The following is a 15508-nucleotide window of genomic DNA, read 5'->3' on the forward strand; positions in this document are numbered from 1 at the left end:
CCAGGGAAAGCTCACCCGGCCTCTCCAAACCCTCCTTATAACTGAAATACTTCACCGCAGGCAACACCCTGGGGAATTCCCTCAGCACCCTCTCCAGTGCAGTCACCTCCTTCCCACGGTGCAGTGACCAGAACTGGACACCATGCTCCAGGTGCAGCCCAACCAGGGTTTAATTTGAATCCATTTCTCCCACTTATCGTCCCTCTGCCAGTTGGGACCATGGAACAGTACAGGGCAGGAAGAGGCCCTTCCACCCATCACATCTCTGCCGACCTTGATGCCATTCTAAAAGCATCCCATCTCCATGCACACGGTCCATCTCCCTGCATTCCCTACCTGTTCATGTGTCTGTCTAAATACCTCTATTGTATTGCCTCCTTATCTGGCAGCTCATTCCAGGCACCCACCACTTTCTGTGTAAAAGATCTTGCCCCACATATCTCCTTCAAACTTCATCTTACCCTAAACCCCAATAATAAAGAACATTCACATGATGAGGAAGAGGAACAGAGAAGCAGAATATTGTTTCTTTGGAGTGACACTACAGAATGTTGGTGTAGAGAGGTACCGGGGGTCCCTGGGTATGACACAGGAAGCTGGCAGTTGGCCTGTATTGTACAGGGGAGGGTTGTAAGCATCTGCAGCACTGCTACTGCTTTGGTGCCCCTGTTTAAGGGTGGAAATTCGTGCATTGCAGGCATTCAGAGGTGGCTGATGCCTGGGTTGAGGGTTTGTCTTGTGAGGAACAGTTGTGCCTGCACTCATTGAGTCCAGAAGACTGAGAGGTGGTCGTCTGGAAATACTCAAGGTTCTGACAGGGACAGGGATGGGAAGGTGCCAAGAAAACATTCCCCTTCAAAGAGAAATCTCAGACATTGGAGGCATGGAGTTCTCTGGCCCGGAGAGCTGTGGAGCCACCGTTATCGTCTTTCCCACCGTCACTTCCGTTCAGATGTTTGAGCTACCGGGCAGTCAGGGGTGATGGGGAATGGGCAGGCGTGGAGGTCGGACCACTACCCTGTGGTGAACCCAGCGTGGGGTCTCAGCTTTACCCAGTGTGTGACTTTCATCCCTGACTCTCCCTGGGTTTGATCTACAGGCTCTTGTTGGGGACAAGACCTTGGCATTCTGGCTGATGGATGCGGAGATGTATACCAACATGAGTGTGCTGACGCCCCTGACACCAGTGATAAACCGTGGAATCCAGTTACACAAGATGATCCGGCTGATCACACACACTCTGGGAGGCGAGGGGTACCTGAACTTTATTGGTAAGTCTGCACTGGGGCCTCCGGAACAGCAACCAGTTCCTGTGTACTGTCTCCTCCAAAGGTGGAGCTGGCATTGTGCCCTCTCTGCGGTTGTATTTCTTGTCCCTCGCTGGGTGACACTCACCTCAGGGTCAGAATGTCCGAGTTCAAGAGTCCAGGGTCCTGAACCCACCATCAACTGATACACCATCAACAACGTACAGAGGGAGCGTCACACCGTAATTGTAAAAATCCAGAATTGCAGTTGTAGAGAATGCTGGGTGGTGGGGAGTGAGTTTCATCTGGAGCGGTGGGCTGCAGCTCATTTTTGAACGTTAGTGGAACTAGGTTTATTCTAAATATATTTTTAAAGATACTTATTAGTCACGTACATCGAAACACACAGTGAAATGCATCTTATTGCATTGCTGAGAATATACTGGGGGCAGCCCGCAAGTGTCGCCACGCTTCTCGCACCAACATAGCACGCCCACAACTCCCTAACCCGTACGTCTTTGGAATGTGGGAGGAAACCGGAGCACCCGGAGGAAACCCACGCAGACACGGGGAGAACGTACAAACTCCTTACAGACAGTGGCCGGAATGGAACCTGGGTCAGTGGCACTGTAATAGTGTTACGCTAATCGCTACACTACCGTGCTGCCCTATAAGAAATCTTTATTAGTCACATGTACATCAAAACACTCAGTGAAATGCAGCTGGTCAGTAACATAAATCGGCTCCCTCCCACCCGTCACTGTGGGTGGGAAATGCCCATGTGTCGTGGATGGTGTTGACGATATTCTGATCTGAAGCAGTATGTTTGCAGTAGTTTCTCTGATGTCATTCTTCCATATATTCATAAAAAAGGGCGGTGCTGCATGCACTCCCCCAGCGAACTGATGTTGTGATTGTAAAGATCCAGAAGTGCAGTTGTGGAGAAAGTTGGGGAGTGTGGGTTTCATCTGGAGCAGTGGGCTGGAGCAGTTTTCTTCTCAGAAGGACTGTGTGTTGCCAGGTGTTGGAATCTGTGTTCTGAGCGCCGTGGGAGCAGCGGTGGCTGGTGGGTTGTCAGGGTTCGTTTTTGAATGTTTGTGGGAGCTGGGACTGGGTTCGTTCTGGTCAGTAGCATCGATCGGCTCCCTCCCACTTGAGGACTTGGCCCGGGGCGACTGGGTGAAGGTTTTCTTGGTGGCTCCTTGGACTTTTGTGCGGCCGGAGGGACATCGGACTGGCCCAGTGACAGACGTTTCACTGCGGTGCTGGAGGGACGGCGCTGGAGTTTCATCACATGGACTGTCTGCTGATGTGGAGGAGACTCCCACTTCTCCTTTCTCTGCACTGCTCCTTTACGGGACTGATTACTGGTATGCCCTGCTGGTTGTGTCGTCGTTTATTGCACCAGCAGTGTTTTGTGATTACTGACTGCGTAGTACCTTGTCATGGTGGCTGTAGAGGCTCTAAGATGGCGGGGCCTCAGTCCTACGCAGCAGTTGCAGCTCCTAGTGGTGTGGCTCCTGTGAAGTCGTCACGTTTCAGTCTGTTGACTTTGTAAAATGCTGTGCACAGTTCTGTGCCTCCATCAGTCAGTCTGGATGGTGGTTTCCGGGCCATGTCCGAGACTGTGGGGGGCAAGGCGGGTGTTGTGGCAGTTACAAGGTGTTCAGTAGACTTGTGTTCATTTTGCGGTCTGAGAAGGAGATGTCCTTGGCCTTAAGTAGGGAGCTGACGTCAGGGGAGGTCTTCATGCCAGTGGGGGCTCCCGTGCAGTAGATTGTCCTTTCTGACATCTTTCCCCATATCCCTGACGAGGTCCTCCTCCCTCACTTGCAGTCTCTGGGCGAGGTGCGGTCAGGCATCACTCCGATGTTGCTCAAGCCGGCCATACCTGGCTTCGAGAACGTGTACTTCTTCGAGCATTCGCTGTTCATGCAGTAGGCGCGGGGTGGGGATGTTGAGGGGCAGTTTCAGGTCGAGTATGAGGGGCAGCACCACGTGTTCTGGGCCACCGGCCGTCCACAGTGCCATGTCTGCGAGGCATTTGGGCACGTCCATTGGCATTGCCCCAGCCACCAGGCTGCTGGCTCCGCCTCAGCGGCACAGAGGGGATACCGCTGACACTCCTACTGTGTCCCTCCCCCACTGTTCCTCCCCACACTGCCCCTTTTGTGGGGGTGAAGGTCAGGGATGATGGCAGTGTGGATGGTGGGGAGGGGGTGGACTCCTGTTGTGGAGAGGAAGGTGCGGCGGAAGAGGCACCTCCAGGCCTCACCCCTGGAGGGGCAGGAGCCGACGGCTTCCTCTGGTCCTGACCTGGGGGTCCCTGTGGTCTCTGAGGTTCGGTGGGTGCCAGGGGAGGTGGAGGGAAGGGTTGGGGTGCCGGGGGCCAAGGTTTCCCCCAAGATGGAGGTCATCGTGCCTCCACACCCCAGCGGGATGAAGCGGCGTCGGAACATGTCCAAGGGGTTGGAAGGACCATAGTCACCGGGGGTGGGGTGGGGTGGGGTGGGAGAGGGCGTGATATACCCCCAGTGAAGGCTAGCGCTCAGGGAGCAACCCCCCCCAGGGCTGGAGGGTGGCGCTGAGGGGAATGACTCTGCTTCTGTTGGGGGTCGCGCCCCGAGTCGGTGGGCGATCCTGCGGTGCGGGGTCCAGAGGGGGGAGGACCCACCCTCAGTCAAGGCTGCGCACTTGGAGTGCACGCCCACCGGGGAGGGAACCGGCCCCGCTGAGGGCCCCACGGATCTGGGGTTGCCTGAGAGAGGCGAGTTGGCCGGAGTAGTGGTCTGCCAGATCGTGGCTGCCTTCGAGGCCAGGAGTCCCGTGAGGGTGCGTTTGGCCCTAGTGGTAGGGGACGATGACAGTGTGCAGGAGTCCGGTCCTGCCCCACCTCGAGACCAGGGTCCGGGTGGGGTCCTGGGCCCGAGGGTGGCGTGGTCTCCTCCAGTTACTGATCCTGGGGGTGGGGTCGTCCCTGGAGCAGGACTGTCTGAAGGGACCGCTGCCCGGATTGGGGTGGGCATGTTGCCCGGTGGTGGTGACTGCCCAGAGGATGACGAGAGCTTGGAGTGTGGTGGGGGGTAGTGGTGAGGGAGACTGCTTCGATGCAGAGCTGGAGGACTATCTCATCCCCAGCGCTGTGTCGCAGCCCATCACTGTGAGGGAGATCCAGGAGTTCCCGGTGGACACCCGGAGCAGGAAGAGTAAGGCCCAGCTGGCTTCCTCCCGCTGGGCGGATCTGCCGGGGGTCGTGCGGTCCATCCACGACATCCTGGAGCAGGAGAGGGGGTCGGAACTGGAGAAGATTCGGGGCAAGAAGGCTGCAGTGGAATCGGCCGAGGATTTCCAGAGAGAAGCTAAGTTTTTTTTAAAACAACTCAGGAAGAGGCAAGACTGTGCAGGTGCATGACATCAGCCAGTACAGCACGAAAGGTTTAAAAAGACCGCCGTATCCAGCGGGCAGCGTGCAGAGCAGGCAGTGAGAGGTAGCAGAGTGATTGGGCTTTGGCTCAACAGGCTGAGACAATAACAATGCGAGGTGAGATGGGTTTACCTGTGCTAATTGCAGAAAAGACATGGTATGAGTGTGAGGCCGGTTTTTAGTCAGGTACTAGAGAGTACCCCTATGGCTGTACCACTTGACAATAAGTACTCCTGCTTGAGTACTGTTGGGGGAGACAGCCTACCTGGGGGTAGCAACAGTGGCAGTGTCTCTGGCACAGAGCCCGGCCCTGTGGCTCAAAAGGGTAGGGAAGGAGAGAGTAGGGAAGGAGAGAGGAGGGCAGTAGTGATAGGGGACTCTATAGTTAGGGGGGCAGACAGGCGATTCTGTGGATGTAGGAAGGAAACTCTGATGGTAGTTTGCCTCCCAGGTGCCAGGGTCCGGGATGTTTCAGATCACGTCCAAGGTATCCTGCAGAGGGACTGAGAACAGCCAGAGGTCGTGGTACATATTGGTACCAATGACATAGGTAGGAAAAGGGATGAAATCCTGAAAAAAAATACTACAGGGAGTTAGGAAGGAAGTTGAGAAGCAGGACCACAAATGTAGTAATTTCAGGATTACTGCCTGTGCCACACGATAGTGAGTATAGGAATAGAATGAGGTGGAGGTTAAATGCATGGCTGAGGGATTGGAGTGAGGGGCAGGGATTCAGATTTCTGGATCATTGGGGCCTCTTTTGGGGCAGGTATGACCTGTACAAAAAGGACAGGTTGCACTTGAATCCCAGGGGGACCAATATCCTGGTGGGGAGGTTCGCTAAGGCTACTGGGGAGAGTTTAAACTAGAACTGTTGGGGGGTGGGAACCGAACTGGAGAGACTGGGGAAGAGGTGTTTGGCTCTCAGATAGAGAAAGCTTGTAGTCGGTACGAGAGGAAGGATAGGCAGGTGATAGAGAAGGGATGTGCTCAGACAGACGGTTTGAGATGTGTCTATTTTAACGCAAGGAGTATAGTGAACAAGGCAGATGAGCTTAGAGCTTGGAATAAATACTTGGAGCTACGATGTGGTGGCCATACAGAGACTTGGATGGCTCAGGGACAGGAATGGTTACTTGAAGTGCCAGGATTTAGATGTTTCAGAAAGGACAGGGAGGGAGGTAAGAGGTGGGGAGTGGCACTGTTGATCAGAGATAGTGTCACAGCTGCAGAAAAGGTGGATGTCATGGAGGGATTGTCTACGGAATCTCAGTGGGTGGAGGTTAGGAACAGGAAGGGGCCAATAACTTTACTGGGTGTTTTTTATAGGCCGCCCAATAGTAACAGGGATATCGAGGAGCAGATAGGGAAACAGATCCTGGAAAGGTGGGATAATAACAGAGTTATCATGATGGGAGATTTTAATTTCCCAAATATCGATTAGCATCTCCCTAGAGCAAGGGTTTTAGAAGTGGTGCAGTTTGTTAAGTGTGTTGAGGAGGGATTCTTGACACAATATGTAGATAAGCCTACAAGAGGAGAGGCTGTGCTTGATTTGATATTGGGAAATGAACCTGGTCAGGTGTCAGATCTCTCAGTGGCAGAGCATTTGAGATAGTGATCATAATTCTATCTCCTTTACAATAGCATTGGAGAGAGATAGGGACAGACAGACTAGAAAAGCATTTAATTGGAGTAAAGGGAATTATGTGGCTCTCAGGCAGGAAATTTGAAGCTTAAATTGGGAACAGATGTACTTAGGGAAAAGTATGGAAGAAATGTGGCAAAGGTGGAGTTCTGCATAGGTATGTTCCAATGAGACAGGGAAGTTACGATAGGATACAAGAACCGTAGTGTACAAAGGCTATAATAAATCTAGTCGAAAAGAAAAGTTTACAAAAGGTACAGAGAGCTAGGTAATGTTAAAGATCTGGAGAGTATAAGGCTAACAGGAAGGAGCTTAAGAAGGAAATTAGGAGAGCCAGAAGGGGCCATGAGAAGGCCTTGGTGGGCAGGATTAAGGAAAACCCCCTAGGCGTTCTACAAGTATGTGAAGAGTAAGAGGATAAGACGTGAAAGAATAGGGCCTATCAAGTGTAACAGTGGGAAAGTGTGTGTGGATCTGGAGGAAATAGCGGAGGTACTTCAGTATTCACTATGGAAAAGGATCTTGGTGATTGTAGTGGGGACTTGCAGCAGACTGAAAAGCTTGAGCACGTAGGTATTAAGAAAGAGGATGTGCTGGAGCTTTTGGAAAGCATCAAGTTGCATTTCGCTGCCCGCATCCGGCTGCTCTACACCACCGCGGAGAGCCTCATCAAGGTCAATGGGTCCTTGGCAGCACCCTTTTGCTTCGGGAGGGGGGATGCGTCAGGGGTGCCCCATGTCGGGGCAGTTGTACTCAGTCTGCATGGAACCATTCCTATGCCTTCTTCGGAAGCATCTGACGGGTCTGATCCTGCGTGAGCCGGCGATGGAGGTCATCCTCTCGGCTTACGCCAACGATGTCCTCCTCGCGGTCACCAACCCAGCAGACCTGCAGAGGATGCGTGAGTGCTAGCGGGTCTACTCGGCTGCGTCCTCTGCCAGGGTCAACTGGGCAAAGTGTTCAGGTCTGCTGGTGGGTCTGTGGCAGGTGGACCCCCGCTGGAGGAGTTCTGACCCTCTGAGTGGAGCACCACGCACCTGCTCTACCTGGGGGTCTACCTGTCTCCAGCTGAGGGGTCCTGGCTGGCGAACTCGCAGGAGTTGTGGGATAAAGTCTCCAGCCAGCTGGGGTGCTGGTCGGGTCTGCTCTGGGCGATCTCATACTGGGGCAGGGCGCTGGTCATCAACCAGCTGGTGGCCTCCATGCTGTGGTACTGGCTGGCCACGCTGGTGCCGCCCAACATCTTTGTCGCCACCACCCAGAGGAGGTTGACGGACTTCTTCTGGGGCAGCTGGAGGCACTGGGTCTCTGCGGCGGTCCTGAGTCTGCCGTCGGCGGAGGGGGGGGTCAGTCACTGGTGTGCATGCGTACCCAGCTGGTGGCCCTCCACCTCTGGGCACTGCAGAGATACCAGTATACTGAGCACCCCCCACAGTGGCACGCACTGGCCACCTATTTCCTCCGCCGGGGACACTGCCTCCGGGAGGGGGCGCGTCTCCCAGTGGCGGCTATGCTGCTCTGAGGGAGCTGCCCAAGTTCTACAGAGATCTGATGCGGGTGTGGGGTGTGGTGTTGTGCGGCTAGTGCATGGCCGCTCCCCCTCCTATCGTAGCGGGCACAGGGGGGGATCCAGCCGCACCGGCCCCCACCCTGCCGGAGTTGCTGGTCAGGCCCGGCGTCTCTCACGGGAAGCGGCGCAGCACAACCTGAGCCACCTGGAGGACACGCCAAAGGTGCCGTTCCGAGAGGTACCGAGGTGGTTCTTGTACGGGCTGCTCCTGCACACCTTTCACTTCCTCACCCTGGTCTGCCGGCCGGACACGCCGTGGCAGTCCATCTTGCCAGCGGTGGGGGGGGGGGGGGTGGGGGTGGAGATCCCTGTGGAGGTCTCTCTACGCAGGAGTCCTCCCGCTGTACATCGGGGACCTGGGGTGGAGGGTGTTGCACCGGGCAGTGCCGTGCAACTGTCTCCTGAGCTGGTTCACCGACACCCTGGCCGCCTGTCACTTCTGCGGCCAGGAGGAGACGGTGTACCACGCGTACGCAGAGTGCGAGAGATTGCAGCCCCTCTTTGCGTACCTGAGGGGGCTGCTGCTTAAGTTCTGGCTGCACTTCAGCCCAGCGCTGTTAGTTTACAGGCACCCAGAGGATCTCCTGGTGGGTCTTCTGCTGGGCCTGGCCAAGCTGGCCATCCACAGGACGCGGCGGCAGGCGGCCGAGGTTTCTGGCCTGCCCGTCTTCCATGTGTGCGTCATTGGAAAGGGAGCACGCGGTCTCTGCGGGCACCCTGGCCAAGTTCTGCGCTTGGTGGGCCCCTCAGGGGATTGCGTGCAGCATGGACGGTTCCAATGCAATTTTGATCTGAAGTGTGTGTTGCGGTAGCAGGTGTAATGTTGCGTGTTTCCTGGGTATTAGATTGCATAGTTGTTTCTTTCTGTATTAGATGTATTGTATTGGTTGGTTTGTGTAGTGCTTTTAGCAAATAAATGTTTTTAAAAAAAAGTGGTAGTTCTGAGTGTACTCTCCGTTAGCCTGATGATTTATTGGTAAAGATCTAAAAGAGCAGTGTCAGAGTACTTTGAAAGGTGAAGGCGTGTGTGTTATCATCTGGAGCAGTGGCTGAGACAGCCTTTCTTCGAGAGACTGCTGTTTTTCCCTGGCATTGGGAGCTGATTTCCAAGCACTGTGGGAGCAGCAGTGGCTGGTGATTTGCCAGGGTTTGGATTGAACTTTGTGGGAGCTAGGACGGGATTTCTTCTGGTTCGTGATATCAACTGGCTTCTTCCCACTGGAGAACTTGGCCCAGGGTGCCTGGGTGGAGTTTCTTGGCGACTCCTTGGATTTCGTGCGGCCAGAGGGATGTTGGACTCGGCTGCTGGTGGACGTTTCACTGCATGTGGGAGGGACGGCGCTGGAGATGCAGCTCAGACTGTATATCAAGAGACGTCTCCCACCTTTCTTTCTCTGTACTGCTCTTTGTGGACTAGTTGCTGCTTATCGGACAGGCAGTGTGTTTTGAATTTCTAACTGTGTGAGGATTTATCATGGCTGCCTGTGCCTGGGACATAAATGGAGCCTTGTTCCTACGCAGCTGTTGCTGCTCCTGGAGGCGTGGCTACTGAGAAGACATCACCCTTCAGACTGTTGACTGAAAAATGCTGTGCGCTGCACTGTGCCTCCATTGGTCAGACTGGGCAGTGGCTTACGAGCCACGTCTGAGACGGTGGGGGGCAGGGCTGGTGTTGTAGCAGTAACTAAGATGTTTGGTAGGATGGTTTTTGTACTGCGGTCTGAGAAGGAGGTGTCCTTGGCCGTGAGTGGGGGTCTGACATCGGGGTAGGTCTTCATGCCGGTGGAGGCCCCACACGCAGTGGGTTGTCCTTTCCTATGTCTTTCCCCACATCCCAGACGAGGTCCTCCTCCCTCACTTGGGGTCTCTGGGTGAGGTGCAGTTGGACATCACTCTGATGTTGCTCAAGCCGGCTGTTTCTGGCTTGGAGAACGTGTACTCCTTCAAGTACTCGCTGTTCATGCAGTTGGTGCGGGCTGGGGATGTCGAGGGACAGCACTACCAAGTGTTCTGGGCCACCGGCCTTCCACGGTGCCAAGTATGCAAGGCGTTTGGGCATGTCTGTTGGCATTGCCCCAGCCGCCAAGCTGCTGGCTCCCCCTCAATGGCACGGGGGGATACTGCTAACACTCCTACCATGAGCCCCTCTCCCTGCTGCCCGTGTCAGTGGGAGTGGGGATGAGCGCGGTGCAGACGATGGGGAGGGGTGGACTCCTGTTGTGGGAGGGAAGGCACAGCAGAAGAGACCTCCAGGCCTCACCACTGGAAGGGCAGGAGACGGTGGCCTCTGCTGGTCCAGACCTGGGGGTCCCTGTGGTTCAGTAGGTGCCAGGGAGGTTGCAGTGCCAGGGGCCAAGGTTTCCTCTGAGAGGGAAGTCACCGCGCCTCTGCACCCCAGCGGGATGAAGCAGCACCGGCATGTGTCCGAGGGGTCAGAGGGACCGGGGTCGCCTGAGAGGGGGGATTTACCCCCAGTGAAGGCAGTGTGCTCGGAGGGAAAAACCACCCCGGAGCAGGAGGGTGACACTGAGGGGGATGACTCTGCTTTGGTCGGGGTCGCCCCCCCCCCAAGTCAGTGGGCGATCCTGTGGTGCAGGAGTAGTCGGAAGGAGAGAACCCACCCTTGGTTGAGGCTGTGCGCTCGGAGTGCGCGCCCTCCGGGGAGGGAGACAGCCTCACTGAGGGCCCCACGGATCCAGGGTTGCCTGAGGGTGGGGGGTCAGCTGGAGTGGTGGTCTCCCAGATCGTGGCCGCCACTGAGGCCAGGAGTCCTGAGGGTGTGTTCGGCCCGTGTCGGGGGGTGGGTGGCAGGGTGCCCTGGGTCGCCAGCCCACTTGGTGGCGCAGTGAGGGTGCCACTGAGTGGGGAGGGTGGGGACCCTCCCAGTGCTGGTGGGGCAGGGGGGTAGGAGACTAGGGTGTGGCAGTGGGTGTGGCCCCGTCAACTCACATCCTCCACGAGGGCCTGCGAGCCACCTGCCCTGGGAGGTGGTGATGGTGTGCAGTGTCCAGTCCTGCCCTGCCCTGCCTCAGGGCTGGGGTCCAGGTGGGCTCCTGGGCCTGGGGTCTACTCTGGACACTGGTTCTGGGGGGCAGGGTCACCCCTGGGGCAGGACTGTCCAAGGGTGCTCCAGCCCAGCTTGGGGTGGGCATGTCACCCATTGGTGGTGACTGCCCAGAGGATGTTGAGGGCTTGGGGTGCATGGGGGCAGCGTGGGGGACTCCTTCAATGCAGAGCTGGAGGACAACCTCGTCCGTGGCGCCACGTTGCAGCCCATCACTGTGGAGGACATCCGGGAGTTCTGGCAGAAACCTGGGGACAGCAGCACAGGGACGAGTTGGCTGCCTCCCGCTAGGCAGATCTGCCAGGCGTCGTGCAGTCCATCCACGACATCCTTGGGCGGGGGGCAGGTGGGAAAGAGAAGCGCCGGTGCAGCGACCTGCTGAAGGTTCTGGTGGCTAAGTGTAGGGTGCGGGAGAGCTCAGTGGGGAGCCCCGCTCCTTCCACCTGTAGTGTGGGTGAGGGGAGTGTACAGCAGCCGACATGAGGGTCACTGTCGGCAGCCTGAATATCAATGGCGGCGGGGGTCTCTCCGCAGGTTCCATCACCTCTTGGTCCTGCGGGACGGGAGGTACACAGTGAGCTTCCTGCAGGAGACCCGCACCGTTCTGGGAGACGAGTCCGCCTGCCTCCTGGAGTGGTAGAGGGGGGTCTACATGACTCACCTCAGCTCCACTTCGAGCAGGGTGGCGATCTTGTTGGCCCCGACCTTCCAACCCAAGATATTGAAGGTTCAGGAACTGGTGCCAGGCCATTTGCTTCATCTCACCATGTGCCTGGATGGCATGCTATTGTACTTCGTCAACGTGTATGCCCCCGAGGTCGGCCCGATGCAAGTGCACCTGTTTCGGGAGGTGTCTGCCCTGGTGGGCTCTTTCGATTGAGGCGAGTGTGTCATCCTTGGGGGGTGACTTCAACTGTACCCTTGGGGAGAGGGATCGCTCCGAGCCCCACTTTAGCCGCACATCTGTGCAGCTGTCGCAGGATCTGGTCAGATCCTTTGACCTGGTCGACATCTGGCGGAACTTTCATCCAGACTCCCGCGCCTTCTCGCAGAGGTCCAGGGGAGGTTTGCAGATCGATCAGCCTTATGTATCCAAGGTGCATGTCTCCTGCGTGTCAGCAGCTCCATGCTCGGACCACCACCTAGTGTGGGTGGCGCTTGGTCTGCTGCCCATGAGGGCAGAGCCTGCATACTTGTATTCCAACAACCAGCTGCTGGATGACTGGCGATTCCAGGATTCGTTCTGCCTGTTCTGGGTGACTTGGGAGGAACTGAAGGGTTTCTCCTCCCTCATGCTCTCGTGGGACGTGGAAAAGGCTCATATCCGTCTTTTCTGCCAGGAGTATTGGGGGGGGGGGGGGGGGGGGGGGGGCGTGGTTTGCGGTGACCAAGGGCAGGTGTCCAAGATAGAGCAGTTTGAGGGGGAGCTGCTTGACTTAGATTCTTGGCTGGGACCGACCGCCGAAGACTTGCCCCTTTGGCGCAGGTACCAGGAGGTGGAGGCGCTGAGGGACCTGCAGCTTGAGAGGTCCTGAGGCATGTACGCGAGGTCATGGGTCCAGATGCTGCAGAATCCGGACCACGCATCACCCTTCTTCTGTTCTCTGGAGCGCTGGCAGGATGTCTGCAGGCAGCTCATGAAACTGCTGGCAGAGGACAGATCCTCAGTCACAGATCAGGCAGGAATCATCCAGGAGGTCCGTGCCTTTTACACGGCTCTTTTCTCACCGGATCTGTCCAGCAAGGACGCATGCATGACTCTGTGGGAGGGTCTGCCGCGAGCAGATGGAGGCTCCTGAGTCTGGAGGAGCTGACCAGTGCCCTAGACCAGCTGCGGTGGGGCTAGGCTCCGGGGCTGGACAGGCTGACAGTGGAGTTCCTCGGGGCTTTCTTGGATGTCCTGGGGGTGGACTATACAAGGGTGCTGGGGGAAGAGCCTGGCAACAGGTGCTATGCCCCTCTCTTGGCACAGGGTGGTCCTGCTGCTGAAGGGGGATCTCTGCAGTCTGCGGAACTGACGCCCGGGGTCTCTCCTCTGCACCGAGTACAAGGTGTTTACCCGGGTAATGTGCTCCATGCTGGCCCAGGTGATCCACCCCAACCAGTCATACACGGTCCCAGGCTGGTACATCCAGGACAATGTCCACCTCATCTGGGACCTGATGTACAGTGGCATGCAAAAGTTTGGGAACCCCTGGTCAAAATTTCTGTTACGGTGAATAGTTGAGTAGAAGATGTCCAAAAGTCAAAGTTAAAGATGAAACATTTTTTTCAATATTTTAAGCAAGATTAGTGTATTATTTTTGTTTTGTACAACTTGAGTGAAAAAAGGAAAGGAGCACCACGCAACAGTTTGGGCACCCCAAGAGATTTGAACTCTCAACTTTTACCAAGGTCTCAGTCCTTCATGGGCTTGTTAGGGCTATGGCTTGTTCACAGTCATTGTTAGGAAAGGCTAGGTGATGCAAATTTCAAAGCTATATAAACACCCTGACTCCTCAAACCTTGTCCCAACAATCAGCAGCCATGGGGTCCTCTAAGGAGCTGCCCAGCACTCTGAAAATTAAAATATATGATGCCCACAAAGCAGAAGGCGGCTATAAGAAGATAGTGAAGCATTTTCAGGTAGCCGTTTCTTCAGTTCGTAATGTAATTAAGAAATGGCAGTTAACAGGAACGGTGGAGGTCAAGTTGAGGTCTGGAAGTCCAAGAAAACTTTCCAAGAACTGCTCGTAGGATTGCTAGAAAGGCAAATCAAAATCCCCGTTTGACTGCAAAAGACCCTCAGGAAGATTTAGCAGACTCATGAGTTGGGGGTGCACTGTTCTACTGTGCAGCGACACCAGCACAAATATGACCTTCATGGAACAGTCATCAGAAGAAAACCTTTCCTGCATCCTCACCACAAAATTCAGCGTCAGAAGTTTGCAAAGGAACATCTAAGCAAGCCTGATGCATTTTGGAAACAAGTCCTGTGGACTGATGAAGTTAAAATAGAACTTTTTGGCTGCAATGAGCAAAGGTATGTTTGGAGAAAAAAGGGTGCAGAATTTCATGAAAAGAACACCTCTCCAACTGTTAAGCATGGGGGTGGATCGATCATGCTTTGGGCTTCTGCTGCAGCTAGTGGCACGGGGAACATTTCACTGGTAGAGGGAAGAACGAATTCAATTAAATACCAGCAAATTCTGGAAGCAAACATCACACCTTCTGTAAAAAAAAATGCTTAAGATGAAAAGGGGATGCCTTCTACAACAGGATAACGATCCTAAACACAACCTCAAGATCCACAATGGACTACCTCAAGAGGCACAAGCTGAAGGTTTTGCCATGGCCCTCACAGTCCCCTGACCTAAACATCATCAAAAAGCTGTGGATAGACCTCAAAAGAGCAGTGCATGCAAGACGGCCCAAGAATCTCACAGCACTAGAAGACTTTTGCAAGGAAGAATGGGCGAAAATCCCCTAAACAAGAATTGAAAGACTCTTAGCTGGCTACAGAAAGCGTTTACAAGCTGTGATACTTGCCAAAGGGGGTGTTACTAAGTACTGACCATGCAGGGTGCCCAAACTTTTGCTTTGGGCCCTTTTCCTTTGTTATTTTGAAACTGTAAAAGATGGAAATAAAAAAGTAATCTTGCTTAAAATATTAAAGAAATGTGTCATCTTTAACTTTATGCCTTTTGGAAATCAGTTCATCTTTTACTCGCTTAGCTATTCACAGTAACAGAAATTTTGACCAGGAGTGCCCAAACTTTTGCATGCTGCTGTACCTGTGTCATGAGGCCAGTGTGTTGGCTGCCTTTCTCTCCCTTGACCAGGAGAAGGCTTTTGACAGGGTGGATCAGTTACCTGTTCAGGACTCTGCGCGGGTTTGGATCGCATCCGGCTGCTGTATGCCGCCATGGAGAGGCTCGTCAGGGTCAACGGTTCCTTGACAGCACCCTTGCACTTCAGGAGGGGTGCCCCACATCAGAAGGGGTGCCCCACATCAGAAGCTGCAGAGGTACTTGTACACTGAGCACCCCCCACGCTGGCACATGCTGGCCACCTATTTCTTCTGCTGGGGACACTGCCTCCGGGAGGGGGTATGCTGCTCTGAGGGAGCTGCCCAGGGCACGGTGTCATGTGGCGAGTGCGGGGCTGCTCCCCTCCCATTGCAGTGGGCATTGGGGGATGCCTGACCATGCCAGCTCCCACCCTGCCAGAGTTGATGGTCAGGCCCAAGGCCCAGCATCTCTCAGGAGACAGTGCAGCACAAACCAAGCCAGCTGGCTGACATGCCAGCAGTGCCATTCCACGAGGCAGAGAGGCATTTCTTGTACAGGTTGCTCCTGCACACCTTTTATTTCCTTTTCCCAGTCTGCTGGCCAGATACACCACGGCAGTCCGTCTTGCAGCAAGGGGGGTCCCCGATGGAGGTCTCTCTACACTGGAGTGCTCCCCCTTTACATCGGGGACCTGGGGTGGAGGGTGCTGCACCAGGCAGTGCCATGCAATCATTTCCTGAGTTGGTTCACTGACATGCCAGCTGTCGGTCACTTCTGTGACGTGG

General features: G+C 55.2%; 1 protein-coding gene across 4 annotated transcripts in view; it reads left to right on the forward strand.

The window, feature by feature from the left end:
* gbe1b (glucan (1,4-alpha-), branching enzyme 1b) overlaps positions 1-15508 on the forward strand; it is a 394510-nt gene that overhangs the window by 312703 nt on the left and 66299 nt on the right. For all 4 annotated transcript variants that reach the window (XM_052014127.1, XM_052014129.1, XM_052014128.1 and 1 more), the window contains exon 12: positions 1100-1271. In XM_052014127.1, the coding sequence (XP_051870087.1) occupies positions 1100-1271 (172 nt within the window). The remainder of the gene's footprint in view (positions 1-1099; positions 1272-15508) is intronic.

The sequence above is a fragment of the Pristis pectinata genome, chromosome 4 (assembly GCF_009764475.1).
Source record: "Pristis pectinata isolate sPriPec2 chromosome 4, sPriPec2.1.pri, whole genome shotgun sequence".
In the NCBI taxonomy this organism is placed as follows: Eukaryota; Metazoa; Chordata; class Chondrichthyes; order Rhinopristiformes; family Pristidae; genus Pristis; species Pristis pectinata.